Below are 14832 nucleotides of genomic sequence, written 5' to 3' on the forward strand. Positions count from 1 at the left end.
CTTACATGTATTACAATTTGTAATTAATCTCAAAACACTGGCTTCTAGTCTAGATTTACTGCTGACAATTGCACTGGTCTTTACCCAGTCTTTTTAATCTTGTGGATATCTCTCGTCTCACATTTGAAAATTGGGGAACTCAATTAGATGATATCGTAATACCTGAATTAGATGTTTCTGGGAATACAACAGTAAAATTGTCTTAACTATGCAGGGCATTTAAAGACATTCACTTGGCCCTATGCTTGTCAGGAAGATGTATTAGTTATCAACTGCCTAATATCAGTACGAAGGCAAACAGTTTTTATGTAGAAAATTTTACACCTAGTTAATCTGGCTGTAAACATTCTAAAGTTAATTTTGCACGTGCACATTCAATCATACAGAGTTATCTTTTCAAGATAATTTAACATTTCTTTGGATACTCTTTATGTCGGTCATTAATGCCAACCATTAATACACAATTTGGAAAATGAGAATCACCTAGCACAAAAGTCACAGGTTAGATGTAGCACCCCAAGTGTCCCTTTAACTTCAGCTTCCCCTACTGTGCGAAGACACTAGAGCTGAAAGAGGCACACTCACCGTCCCCCCAGGCTCCCATTAGTGGTAACACTGCAGAGAACAGAAATTCTGCAGGTACCAAGTTGCTTTCCATACATGGTAACAGTGCTTGAGGTCTCAAGCTTTTGCATAGTTTGCCAGGTTCTAATCTTTTGTTTTTTCAAAGAACACAATGCAGCAAATAACTGTGATGTCTGCTTTGGAACACAAGGTGCCAGCTGTTTCTATTTTCCCCTTATTTCCAAAATTACAAAAGTCATGAAGTATTAGGTCTTGTGTAAATGTACTTTGTATGCACTTCAAAGATAAAACTAAACTTCTATCATGTATTTATTTTTACTAAGTTTTCCTGAGGCAAAGTTATAAACATGGCTTTTTGCATGGTCCAAGTAACTCACATTAATTTATCATGATTTATCGATCCATCTTTTTTATAGAGGCTGTAGTCCTGCCATGCACAGTAGAACCATTACTTATTTGGACTGTAACCAGTGAGCATTATTACTATCACTGAATCCTAAACAAAGGTTATGCTGCTGCTGCGCAGGCACATGGTGGTGTAAGGATCGTACATCTCTGAGAAAGCTCCATTAAAGGCCTGCCTCTTCACCTAAACTGGGACCCAGCTGACATTCAGATTTCACATTTTGTTATGTAAACATTACCTTAAGAGTAATTTGAAAATTCACTTTTTAAAAAATTTCTTGTAACTATAATGGTAACTTTCTTTTCATAGCCATGTTCACTACCCACTTCCAATGAGATTTCTCCAATGTCCCCCAGACCTGACTGGAAAAAGCCAGTATCTTGATGAAGCAGATCTATTTTACCAAAATCCCTTAAGCTGGTTGTATGAAGAGTTTCACAACAATTCAACATTGCCTACTTACTTGATCATCTTCAGCATTTTGGAAGAGGTAAGGAAACATGAAAAAAGGGAAAAACAGTTTCACCTTAGAGTAAACACTCAGGGAAACAGACAACAGATCTATGGTCTTCTTTAACCCCTATAGTTGGTAGCTGGTCTTTTCCCCAGACAAAAATCAGCATTTCTATGTGTATCAATATCTATATGTATCTATCTATGTAAGTTGCCACAAGTTAATTTAAGGAACTGCATTTTTTATTAAGAAAAAGGTAGAGGCACAAATCAATGAGTCATTCTAAAATTCTGAAACCAGTACTCATCAAAATGTAGCCTTTATTTACTTAAATATTTACTTCTAGGAAATAAGTGCTTTCCTAATTTCAAGAAACTACGAGAGAACTGCTGTTTTCTTCCACACTCACTTGCCAGAAGGTCGAACTGGAAGTCACGTATATGTCTATGAACGGAAGTTGAAAGGGAAACTCCAGAGAAGATGAAATTCTGAACTGTGTTGAAATCCTTCCCGGGGAAATAGACACTGCTGGGAGACACTGCTGGCTAGTGTCAACTCAGATGTTGCCTACCTACACTAATAAACACTGGATGAGATTTCATGGAACTTGCAAAAACCTATGAACTTCTTTACCAAATAGTACTATTGAGGAAATGCATGAAAAATATCACAAACTATAAAATTGTATATTCATACAATGCCAGATTTTAAAATAAAGACCTTTAGTTTTCCGCATGTTGTAGTTTTATTGTTTCTTCCACAATATTCAGATGTGCAAGAAATTTCACAAGAGAACAAGTCAGCAAGCTCATAAGAAGGCAGCAAATTCTTCACAAGTCAACGGGCTCTTGAACCCACAAAAAGACAAGAAGCAAGAGTAAGATTATAAAATGTTAAAGAAACTCCATCACAATGTACTCTTATCAAGCTCTACTGCAAATTTAACACAAATATCAGTGTAAATTACACTTTGTCATGTATGATTTGGGCTTGCTTTAAACTCATACACTGAAAGGAAGTCTCATTTCATGCACAAAATCTGTTGTGTGCCTGGTTTCTTTTAACAGAACTACAGTTGAACATTTCCAGTGCTGAAAAATATTCAGCAAAGCTAAACAGCAGGTTAGTAAGCTTTTGTTTGATGCTTCCGAGTAGTAATAGTCATCAAACTGATACTTAAAAGTGGTAAAAAGACATTGTTATCTTTATAATCTCAACCTAGTTGCAACACCAAACATTGTAGAAAGCATCCACATGTGTTAGTTTTCTTAACTTAATCACAGTGGTCAATATTTAGGGTCAAAAGGTAATTGCCCCAATTCTATTTCGACATTTGCCATGTGTCTTCCATTAGTGCGATCATATTTATGCCATTTACCTTCCCTCTTATAAGCTTGTGGCTGAGGGTGCTTCTGCTCTTGTTTTCGATGCCTGGAGTTTTCAATATTTACCGTACGTTGCTTTTTATCTGGTCGACTGAAAGCAGTAAACACATTTTTCATCTAGGTTAGAGTTAAATCTATTTAAACAAGGAACAATTTCAATGTTTTTCTCCACTAATCTATTATCTGAACACTCTGAAATAGGATGTTAAATTAATCTGAAATATAATCTTAGTGTAACCATGCCAGATTCAATATTATACTTTTATCCTATGGGGTGGGGGGGAATGTGACGATAAAATAATGAGATTTTTAAAAGTTATTTTTCTTTCGTTCCTGAAAAAAGCAGAAATGTATATATATATATATATCTCTTACACACAAAGCCTTTTTTTCTCCACTACAACTAAAATTCACAAACAATGTCTACATGCACTGTCTTCCCCTATCTCTCTAATCAGGCTTCTGCCACAATGTCACTCAAACAGTCCATAATGCCATCTATGGCCACCCAATTCCCAAGCCAAGAAATACAGTCCTTTTTATTGCATTTGACACACATATCTGCCTCTTATTTGAGATCATCTTTGGTTTTTCATGACGCCATTCTCAGCCTCCTTTTCCTACAATCCCCTATATGTTGGTACTCCCCAAAAGTCTGATAAGTAGCTCCAGCCAAGATGACACACACAGTCAGGGGTACAGGTAGTCACATAACTAATCCCTTCCATTTGGATGTCAATAGGTACCTCTAAGCACAATTCTCATTTCCAATTCCCCGTATCTAAAACCTTCTGGTATTCCTTATCTTAATAATCTCACTATCCAACCAATGAGCCAACCCAGAAGTATGGAAACCACTGTCACTTTCTACTTCTCTTTGACAAGAAATATCACTAATTTTACTTTCTGTATATTATTCAATTCTATCTCCTCCTTTCCACTCATCCTCATCAGTTCGTGTCTGTATAGTTTTAATGACTATCTCATTCTTCAGGCTGCTGCCACTGACCCAAAATGCGATAAAGCATGTCCTAGAGCACAAAACGAAGCTATTCATGACTTACGTATCCTCTTCTATTCATACTGCAGTACTACCTTGCCTCCCTGAAGTGGCATATCTTCAGATCTCCAAATCAAAGTTCCCTTTGAGTGGAATGTCCTGCCCCATCTGCTTAACAAATTCATTTTTCCTTCAAAAGCTAGTTTAAAAATGTTTAGTTGAAAAGCCCCTCACTCATGAAGCCTTCCCACATTATCTCTAGACTAAGGTCACTACATACAGTGTCTCTATACCCTCCACTAATTTACCTAACTCTCCAATAGCTTATGATCTCTTTCTCAGCAAGAATTTTTCATGTTTCCTCAAGGGAGCCTCATGGTGCTTTGCTCATTGTAAATACTAGACACTAATTTAATGACTAAATTCACCAGTACCAGTCTCATTATTTTATAGACACATTACTTTTATTCAGAAAGATACCTATTAAATGTAAAAAAAAAGCCAACATTTGAAGGTTAGTCAAGTATCATGGTACAGAATATAAAACTGTAATAGATATCATTCATTTTAGTAGTTATTTACAAAGGACACACATTAAATCTTGTGGCTTGCCAAGTTTGCCTCTTTGATCATGTCTCTACCTTTATCAACAATAATTCTGTGATAAGTGGACTAAACACCATAATTTAGTCCATGGAATCGACAGATGAAAAGTGGAGCATCGAAACTGCCCCTGCACTCTTCTGGCTTCAAAACTGAATTTGCACTGTCCGTGCCTCGCTTCCCCAAAGTAAGTAAAAGGTTAAAGGAAAATAATCTCACAGAAACAAAATAAGCTAAATAAGATTTATATACCTTTAACTGATACTTCAGGTAGAAATTAAACTAACCTATTTGCTCAAGCCAAACTGATTATATAAAATGTTCATTTTGTAGTATCTATTAACTTGAAATCACGTTTAATTTATTCTAAATTCTCTGGCAATAAAGTACATTTGCAAATAGTACTTTTTTTTACAGAGTTCTTTACACACAGTAACATTCCAAGCAACTTATCAAATGATAAAATGCTATCAAATCTATAAATGCTAAAAACTATTATAACATGGTGATATGTAAACCGACCTGGGTCCATATGGAGGGGAAAAAGTGTGACCAAAGAAGTGTCTATATATATATTCATCCAACTTCTCAAACACTTCATCATTATCTACTTGATATTCCTTGATGTCTTTAAGATAATCTTTAACATCATTAACGAAGTCAGTGAAGAGCTTCTGATCATGTATAAAGATACCATGTATGAAAAACTTATTGATGAATTGATCGAGTTCTTTCCAATGATGAAAACTATCCAATTTTTCTACTAAGTACCTTTCAATTAACTGTCTAAATTCATCTATCCTTACAGGATTCAACACTTTCATATTAAATAGGTTAATGGATTCTTGTTGAGCACATTCAAATACACCAGAACAAGCCTTTCTGAAAGAATTATAATTTTCGCTACAGCCATGTTCAGCACTGCATTTCTGTGAATTTGTATTTCTTCCAAATTCTTCAAAGTGAATTGGTTTTCCTTTCCTTCCTTCTTTTTGCATGGTAGGGCCTCTATTATTCTGGTTTTGTATACGTGCCTTATGCTGATGATATAAATATTCACTAAAAACTGTTGGTTTTTTAGCTGCTCCTTCTTTTGCAGCACCGTATCTTTTATTGCCCTTTTCATCAAAGATGTTCTTGGTGGTATCTTTGAAATGTCTGAAAGTGGATTTAACTGAATCTGAGAATTTTTTCAGATTTTCTTTCACAGCTTCCTTAGCCTGCTTAATTTTTTCTTTATGATGCCTCACAAACTCCTTGGTCGAATTCTTCATGGCATCAAATGTTTCCTTAACTGAACCCAAAAATGTTTCCTTTGACTTATTTTTAGCCCTGTGGTTTCCTCTGCTCCCCCTCTTTTTTCCATCAGTTTCTTGTTTTCCATTTTGATCTTTTGCCTCAATATACAGTCTTTCCCATAAATCAGAACGCTGTTGTTCAAAGTTTAACTTCCGCTCCAGCTCAGTGAGTCTTTCCCGTAAGATTTCTACTTCCTTCTTTTCAGTCAATACCTCGGGAGAGTCTGGATTGCCAGCTGACTGCCTAGAGCTTAACTGCTGAAGTTCCACCCTTAAAGCCATGGTTTTTAGTCGTTCTCTCTCCAGTTCCCTCCTAAGCATCTTTGCTTCTGCCAATAGAGTCTCCCTTTGATTAAGAAAGCTATGTGTTTTCTGCTTTTCCTCTTTCAAATGCTGCTTAAGTTTCTGGTTTTCTGTAACTAATTCAGTACTTGTCCCTTTATCTTCCAATATTCTAATCTGTTCTCTTAGCTTCCTTAACTCTTCCTGTAGTGAAGACAAGGCTTTTTCTTCCTTCTCCAGAGATATTCTTAAATACTGGTTTTCTGTATCAAGGTTCTTGTTCTGAGTTTCAAAGGACATCTTCTCTGCTTCAGTAAGGCTCCGACACTTTGCAAGGTTTTCCTTCAATGACTAAATTTTTGTGAAAGAGAAGAAAAATGTCAAATGTTTTAAAAGCTGAATTTAAATCTTTAACATATAATACATCATAAATTTTTAGTGTACATTTATGCAGACTAGTCTTTATGTATTTCCAATATATATAAAATTGGAAAATACAAGGTTGATACACAAAAATGCACAGTAGAGAGCTAAATCAAAAGAGCACTGCATGTTCGAAGACTTTGTTAAAAATTAGCTAGAGTTTGGTTTGTCTCCAAGATTCTAAAACCAGAGATGAGAGACTTCCGCCAAGATGGAGGCATAGGTGGAAGCACTATGCCTTCTCCCACAACCAAGTTTGAATACAACAAAGGTTTGGAGAACAAAGACGCAGCCAAAAGACAGAAAATTGAATTATACGGAAGTCCGACAACCACTAACCGTTCAACGGGGACAGTAAGAGGGGCAGAGCCAGCAGCGGAGCAGGGTCAGGCAGGAAAGATCCCCAGACCTAGGCGCACAAGTGGCCCGGACGCAGGGTGTAGGGCAGACTGACCACGGTCGCACATTCGCGCACAGTGAGACAGACCACACAGGCCCCAGGGGGCAAGGGCTGGCAGCAGTGGCACACTTGCATGCAGTGGGACGAAGCGTGTGGGCCTGGTGGCGGCTGCGGCACCGGTGGGGGGCTGCGACGGCAGGCGGTAGACAGGACGCCATTGCTCCTCTTTGACCCCGCCCCCACATACAACATCACAACCCAGTGACTGAGTTGCCCTGCTCTGGTGAACACCTAGGGCTCCAATCCTGCTACATAACAGGCATGAACAGCCCAAAAGATGGCACAAGAAGAACTCAAAGTTCCAGAGCCAATAACTCTCAGCAACCAAAAAATTGCCAGCCTCTCAGAAGCACAATTCAAGACACTGTTTATCAGGATGCTCACAGAACTGGTTGATTATAGTCACAAATTAGAGGAACATATGAAGGCTAAACTAATTGAAATGAAGGGAGATGTCCAGGAAACCAATAACGATAGAAAGGAAACTGGGACTGAAATCAATGGAATGGACCAGAAGGAAGAACAAAACATCTGACCAGAAAGGAATGAAGAAATGAGAATTCAAAACAATGAGGAGAGGCTTAGGAACCTCCAGGACATATTCAAACATTCCAACATCCGGATTATAGGGGTACCAGAAGGGGGAAAGAAACAGCCACGAGTGGAACACTTATTTGAACAAATAATAAAGGAGAACTTCCCCCGTCTGGCAAAGGAAATAGACTTCCAGGAAATCCAGGAAGCTCAGAGAGTCCCAAAGAAGTTGGACCCAAGAAGGAACACACCAAGGCACATCATAATTACATTAGCCAAGACTAAAATGAAGGAAAGAATCCTGGAAGCAGCAAGGGATAAGGGGACAGTCACCTACAAAGGAGTACCCATCAGACCGTCAGCAGATTTCTCAAAAGAGACCTTACAGGCAAGAACGGGCTGGAAAGAAGTATTCCAAGTCATGAAATCCAAAGACCTACAGCCAAGATTGCTTTATCCAGCAAAGCTTTCATTTAGAATGGAAGGACAGATAAAGTGCTCCTCAGATAAGGTCAAGTTCAAGGAGCTCATCATCACCAAGCCCTTATTATATGAAATGTTAAAGGGACTTATCTAAGAAAAAGAAGATGAAAAATATGAACAGTGAAAGGACAGCAAACATACAGTTATTAACAACCACACCTAAAACAAAAGCAAACCAAGAGGACAGCTAGATCAGGAGTGGAACCATAGAAATGAAGAACACATGGAGGGTTAGCAACAGGGGAGTGGGAGTAGAAGGGGGGAGAAGGCACAGAAAATAGCATAGAGGGTAGGTAGAAAATAGATAGCGGGGAGGGCAAGAATAGTGGGGGAAATATAGAATCTAAAGAACTTGAGACACGTGGTTATAAACTAAGGGGGGGAGAATGGTGGGGGAGGGAGTGTGCGGGTGGAGGGGAATGAAGGGGGAGAATAGAACAACTGTAATGGTATAATCAATAAAATCTATTTAAATAAATAAATAAATAAATATAATAAAATCAGAGATGAGGTACTTCTGATTAGTGTTTTCCATAGAAACCATAGGATTTGCAATCCTTACTGGTTTCTAGGCTCACTTACAGGTTAGGAAAAGAGGAGGTTAGCCTCCTATCTGTTGACTATAGAATTCTAATCTCTCCTGATAAGGCTCCTAGCAAGAATGTAGACATGACTAAGGGCTTCTCTGATCCTTGTGTGTGAGATCATGTTTTTTATAAAAAGTATAATTACAGCTGGAGATGACAGGATGCTTCAAAAACTTCTCTTTATATTCACTGCACTCTTACAAGGAAAAAGCTTTCAATAATCTTCATCCTATTTGAAACATCTTAGTCCTATGCAAATCAGTATCTCTAAGTTCTGATAAATCATAAAATTTCTCTTCTACTTTAGAGGGCAGAATGAATCTTGGTAACATTTATAAATAATTCCCCCAAATTCAATAATATTCTAAAGAAACTGAGATAATTAGTAATATAATTCCAAGGTCAGCACCTTTGATAGAAAAAAGTTATGTTCAATCAAGCTTATAACATTTTGCTGCAGAGTTCAAGGTTGCTTTGAGTGGCCTAATTTTTCTTTCAACATATGCATTAGTAACAAACTAAGTGAAATAGTCAGAAACTAAATGACATGTTTATATAGCTTAATCATGGTTATTAGCTGTATTCAGTTAAAACATGTTATGTACAACTGCAAATGATACTTAAATTTTCCTTGATTTACCAGATACAGCTATTCCAATGAATCAGACCAGAAAAATAGCTGATTTGCAGAAACAAGCAGAAAAAAAAAAAAACGCCTTTAAGAGAATGATATCTCCCACTTAAAAAACAATCTGAAATGGATGTTTCACTGTCTGGCTCATTAATCTTCAGAGAATGAGTTATTAAAGTTTCATTATACTCATTTCATCTGCTGTGTAAGAGAAAACAAGTTTCAGCTAACCAACGAAAGTGGGCTATGGAGGAGAACTGAGTGATGTAGCATTATCTTTAAATGAACAGTCATATGCAGCCACAGAATGACTGCAGGATCCAGTAAACTCCATATTCTTGAATTAAGCAACTAGTAAGCAGATCCTGGGGAGGTCCTTCCATGATGATCTTCAAAAATCCAAACCACGTATACCAGATGGAGACAAGCGCTCTGCAAGAACTGACTCAAAAAAGACCTATGCAGGGTGAGTCTCCTAAAAGCCAGTGACCTATGAACCCAGAACCATGCTGGTGAAAGAAAATGAATACTCTTTTGAAAACATTCTCTGACAAAGGTAGGGAAAACTATATTATTCACAACTAACTTCAGTGGTTGTTTCCTGAGAGATAAAATTCAGATGTCAAGTGGGATTCTGTCTTGCAAAGAAACATAATCATAATCCTATAAGGGATATATAAAGTGTAAAGGAAATGTGGGGAAAGGGAAGGAAAAAGGAACAGTTTATTCTTTTCCTACCCTGAATTTATCTACAATCCCTATACACCCTTTCCAGGGAAGAACTAGATAGGAGACCAGCTATCTTGCTGGTCCTCATAAATCCACAAATGTGTTAGGTCACTGGACACAATGAACAAACACAGTCCTGCTGGAGTCTGGTGAGTTTTAGGTAGGAAAGTATAACATGCTATCTCTTGCATCAGAACTAATAAGAAACCAGAGGGAAAAAACTGGCTGATTATTTTCCTTGATTAAGGGAAGACCTTAGGCTACAAAAACTCCTCTTTCTCAGTGAATGAAAATGTTTTGCTTAGCTCTGTAAAAATTATGTTAATAATAATGGCATATATTTTATATATAATATCAACATAAAATGTTAACTATGATATACGTGATTAGGACTAACACCTTTGAAGACAGAATCAAATTCAGCTGTGCCAGTTGCTAGCCTTGGTAAAGTTATTTAACTTTTTTGAACCTCTTTCCATCTTTAAAATGAAGTTAAGACTTGATTAATTCACAGGATTGTGGTCAGAAATAAGAGAAATACTGTACACAAGTACAATGACAAGGACACAGTACTGAATCAACAATTACCAATATTATCAATCTGCTAATCTGTATCTGAATAGCATATTAATTATTGGCTAACAATTATTTTTTAATAAAATGTGTTAGTAGTACATACTTTATAATCTGTAACAGACTCTTGTTTCTGGTGACAGTGGGAAAGATAATCCTTCATATCATTCAATTCATCCTCATGTATCTTTGTGACCAACTGTTGACGCTTCTGAATCTGAATTGTGCCTAAAAATGAAAATTTTTATTAGATACATAACATAAATGTTATGATTACCAATATTTTAAACATGTAATAAAACATTTAAAGTACATATATTTAACTAATCAAGGTAAGATCATTTTCTTCAAAATATTAGCATTTCAGTTCTATAAAATTTCTGAATATATAAACAAAGTATGAATAAGTAAAGTCTCATGGTACCATTCATCAAATGGTGGTAGATGGATGTTAATATAAATTATGCCAAGTAGGTTAACATATTTTATTTCTCATATACCCAGAGATATTTAAGCAGCTCACTATCCTTTTGATTAAAACAAGCCAGTCTATATTACCCTAACAAAGAAAACAATTTATGGTAATGTGTTTATCTTACTATATAGAAGACACTAAGGTCTGCTTACTTTTTTCTTTTCTTTCTTTTTATTTTTTTTTGCTTGGACATTTTTTAAAAGATTTTATTTATTTAGAGAGAGAGAGAGTGGAAGGGAGAAAGAGAAGGAGAGAAACATGTTGGTTGCCTCTCACATGGCCCCCCTCTGGGGACCTGGCCTGCAACCCAGGCATGTGCCCTGACTGGGAATCGAACTGGCAACCTTTTGGTTCGCAGCCCGAGCTCAATCCACTGAGCTACACCAGCCAGGGCTTTATTATTTTCTTTTTTTTACAGTGGAATGTCACTATTATGCTCTTGAGAGATACACATTGTGCTTTGACTCATACTTCTTCTGAGCTAATTAAACAGTACGAGGATGCTCTCTGGGACACTGCACAAAATATGGAACGCTTCACGAAACTTGTGTCATCCTTACACAGGGGCCATGCTAATCTCTGTAGTGTTCCATTTTCAGTGTATGTGCTACTGGCTCGAGGACTCAGGTGTGTTGTTTTTGAGGGATCTTTGAAATACATAAAGTGTTGCATTCTCCCAAACAGAGAAATAAACAAAGCAGGAGTCTATTCAGTTTATAAGGAAAAACAAAAATGCCTATTTTTTCTTACTATAATTCCCCTAAATAATATAACACAAACTCAAAAGTTACAGCAAGGAAAATTATTGACTGTGATCCCCCACCATTCTCAAAGCCAAATCTTTTGAGCATTTTGTGTTTGTTACATCCGTACTATAGCACCACCATCCCTATCCCAGCAGTGCTACAGGGATCTTAATCCAATTAAAAACATTAAAATCACCTTAAAAATTAAAATGTTAATTTGCCAACACATGCCTGGTCACATGCTGCTACATGCTTCATGCATAAGAGAACAAAAACAATACAATCAAAAATAAAGCAAAATGCATTTCACAATTTTAGTATTACATCTACGAGAGTAGCATAACCTTATGTAAAGAATTTTGTAATAAGGATGTAATGATAATTTACTATTTCTTCTCTGCTAAAAAAATAATTTTTAATTTCTTTAATACATCTTGATATACACTAAAGAGAAATCCTTTGCCAAATTACAGACAACTGTTATCAATTAACAGTTGATACTCTGAGGAGTCACACCTTCTCTTTAAATTTTCCAATATATAAAAGCATGGCAAATTTGTTTCAGTATCTCTCAAAAGAATCTCAGATTTTTTTTAATATTGAAATAAATACATATGTAGTTCCCCAAGTGACAGAAAATCTTTCTTTTCAAACTTCTAATAGGATGAATTCCTTTCACTCACTGGAAAATAACCTATTAGAGGCCCAAATGGGCAGTACTATAATATAGCATATCCGATGACTGTCAATCTCACTCCTGGGTTTTTTTTACCCTCCAAGAGCAAGAAAGCAGCCACTCCTAGAGGTTCTGGGGTTTGTTTTGTTGTTTTCCTACATCTTCAGCTGCCTGACTACAAAGTGTTACTGCCCAAAGTACAATCTTTAGCCTTCTGGTCATGTGTACACATCTATATTAATTACATTAACCTACTGTCAGTTTTTGCTATCACTGCTGTTTAAGACTTCTCTACAGATCTGACCAGAGCTTCCATACAATATATCCAGCTGCCTGTTGGGCACAATTTTGGGAACAACTTCATGGAAACAAATGCACAAAAATAATCAGACTTCAACAGCTACCCTAAACCATTCTAGACTAAAGTTCAGTAAAAACAAACCAATGGCTCACCATCTATTTACTGCATCATCTAAATAAAACTCTTTCCCAGTCATAACCCATCTCCAAAAGTAAAGCAGCTAGCACACTTCTGGTAATTAAAAACAAAAACAAACAAACAAGGATATTGGGTATCCCATCTCCAAGTTCTGTTTTCCCTTATTACTTCAGTGTCCCTTACTTCACCAACCTTCTCTCCATCCCCACCATCCCTATAATTAAGGGTCTAAGCACCAAATATCTAAATTACAAAATTTCCCAGAGGACTGGTCTAATTTTCCCCACACCATTTTCCTTCCTGCACTTTCCCTCTAAACTTATTGCCATCAGGTCACTCTATAAATCAAACTCTCCTATCCTGATTACAAGATGTTTGACAATGTAACAGCATGCCACATCTTCCAACTTTACATTCCATTATACTAAATAACAATCCTGCTATAGTCCAGGCAGTCTTCTCACTGCTCCCAAACCCAGCAAGTTTACTTTCCGGTTATCAGGTTCTCCATTGCTGGAATTTTTCCCCCTTCCTTCCACCTAGCATAAGCATAATAAGACCAAACACAATTAAAATCTTACCATCTCCAGGATGACTAAGTATAGCCTTTGAGCTATAATCTTTGTCTACGCTACATACCGTGGCACCTACTTATATTCTGTGGTATTACCTGTTGAAGAGCAAGACAGTCTATCAATACTTAAAGTAACTTCTTGGGAAAACTAGTCCAACTGAACTACACTAATAATTTAGAATATGGGTACCTATGAGCAAAGAAAGGTAAGGAAGTTAGGTGCTTCATGCATGAAGATTTTTTTTTAAACTTCTATGAGCAGTTTCAGAACCTGCAGCAGTCCAAATACTTTTAAGTACATTCTTTTACTATCCTCAGTCATACTAGTTTTCTCTTCCTTCCAGAATAGGTGTGAAACTCCAAAATTATACGGAGCCAAACTTGGTTAATGTTCTCAGTGATTTCACTTAGTAGTATGTTTTAGTTAAATTGTCAAGCAAATGACATTATAGTATGCAACAACTGACTTCATGGTGCATGAGAAATTCAGAGTGGCTCTGAAGTCAACTCAAAAGAGCTGAGATTAATGCCAGAGTTAAAAAAAAAAGTGTAATGTCCTTTAAACAGTGACTGTGAAAAAAGTCGTAAGTTGTTCAGGTAAGTTTTTGTATGTTCACTGAGCCAGTCTTCTTATTGTATCAACCTTCTTCACACTGTATTATTTAGTCTTTTCCTATTCTGAAGAGCTAATTTCAGGCACAGAACAATGTTTTGTTAAATATAATTATTAAAGTAAATTTTACAAGTAACCAAGATCCTAAGTAGTGGCAGTAATTTCTCAGTTTTGAAAGCACTCCTCTCTAAATTGATCTCTCTACAAAATACTTAGAAGTTCATGCAATTGGTGAGGTTTTAATGTAATTTAAATAAACATTAAATCACTGTTCTATTTTTAGTAGGAAAAAAAGATTAAGATAAGACCTTCTCCTTTGTTATCTCCGTGTTTACCTGTGGGGAAAAAGAATCATGCTCAAAAAAAAAAAAAAGATTCACACATTTGCTCCAGCTAGATAATGAAAAAAGTTAAACATATGTATTTCAGGTTAAATCTCATTACAACAAACTTCAAGAGAGGATATAAATGATAGTATTTCAGTATTAAATTCAAGCAGACACCTATAAGAAACACATTTTACTGATTTAAATCGAATATTGACTGTCTTCATTAATTACCCTAACAGTATATTATGTTGAATGATATCTTTTCCACAAATCAACATACAAATATATGTATTTCTTCAATCTTTATATAATGAACACACTGGTAGAATGAAATAGCAAAACAGGAATACTTCAGAAAGTTAAATTGTGAATTACATAGACAAAAAATCTAAATGTTGTTAATATAAGACACAAACCGAAATTTGTTGACAAGATCTAAGCCATTTGTTTTGATTGTAACAAAGCAGAGTGTGAATGTTCAGTTCTCAAACACTCATCTTTTTTTAAAAAAGATTTTATTTATTTTTAGAGAGAGAGGAAGGGAGGG

The 14832-nt window shown here is 36.3% G+C and overlaps 2 protein-coding genes and 1 non-coding gene across 4 annotated transcripts in view; all 3 read right to left on the reverse strand.

Annotated features, from left to right (window-relative positions):
• Nucleotides 1-2921, reverse strand: part of PIGBOS1 (PIGB opposite strand 1) — a 33717-nt gene extending 30796 nt beyond the window's left edge. Inside the window, exon 1 of the mRNA XM_037053940.1 lies at nucleotides 2824-2921. The gene's annotated coding sequence lies outside the window, so the exon portion shown is untranslated. The remainder of the gene's footprint in view (nucleotides 1-2823) is intronic.
• Nucleotides 1-14832, reverse strand: part of CCPG1 (cell cycle progression 1) — an 86748-nt gene that overhangs the window by 30796 nt on the left and 41120 nt on the right. The window contains exons 7-9 of one of the 2 annotated variants that reach the window (XM_037053938.1): nucleotides 10540-10661; nucleotides 4956-6364; nucleotides 2824-2921 (exon numbers count right to left, since the gene is read on the reverse strand). In XM_037053938.1, coding sequence (XP_036909833.1) covers nucleotides 2824-2921; nucleotides 4956-6364; nucleotides 10540-10661 — 1629 coding nt within the window. Of the gene's footprint in view, nucleotides 1-2166; nucleotides 2922-4955; nucleotides 6365-10539; nucleotides 10662-14832 lie in introns of those variants that run through there. The other variant, XM_037053937.1, reaches the window with a different exon arrangement.
• LOC118992709 (U6 spliceosomal RNA) lies at nucleotides 11429-11531 on the reverse strand. Its single transcript, XR_005067708.1, has one exon. It is a non-coding gene; the product is annotated as a U6 spliceosomal RNA (small nuclear RNA).

The sequence above is a fragment of the Sturnira hondurensis genome, unplaced genomic scaffold, assembly GCF_014824575.4.
Source record: "Sturnira hondurensis isolate 20B ecotype Veracruz unplaced genomic scaffold, ASM1482457v3 Scaffold0008196, whole genome shotgun sequence".
In the NCBI taxonomy this organism is placed as follows: domain Eukaryota; kingdom Metazoa; phylum Chordata; class Mammalia; order Chiroptera; family Phyllostomidae; genus Sturnira; species Sturnira hondurensis.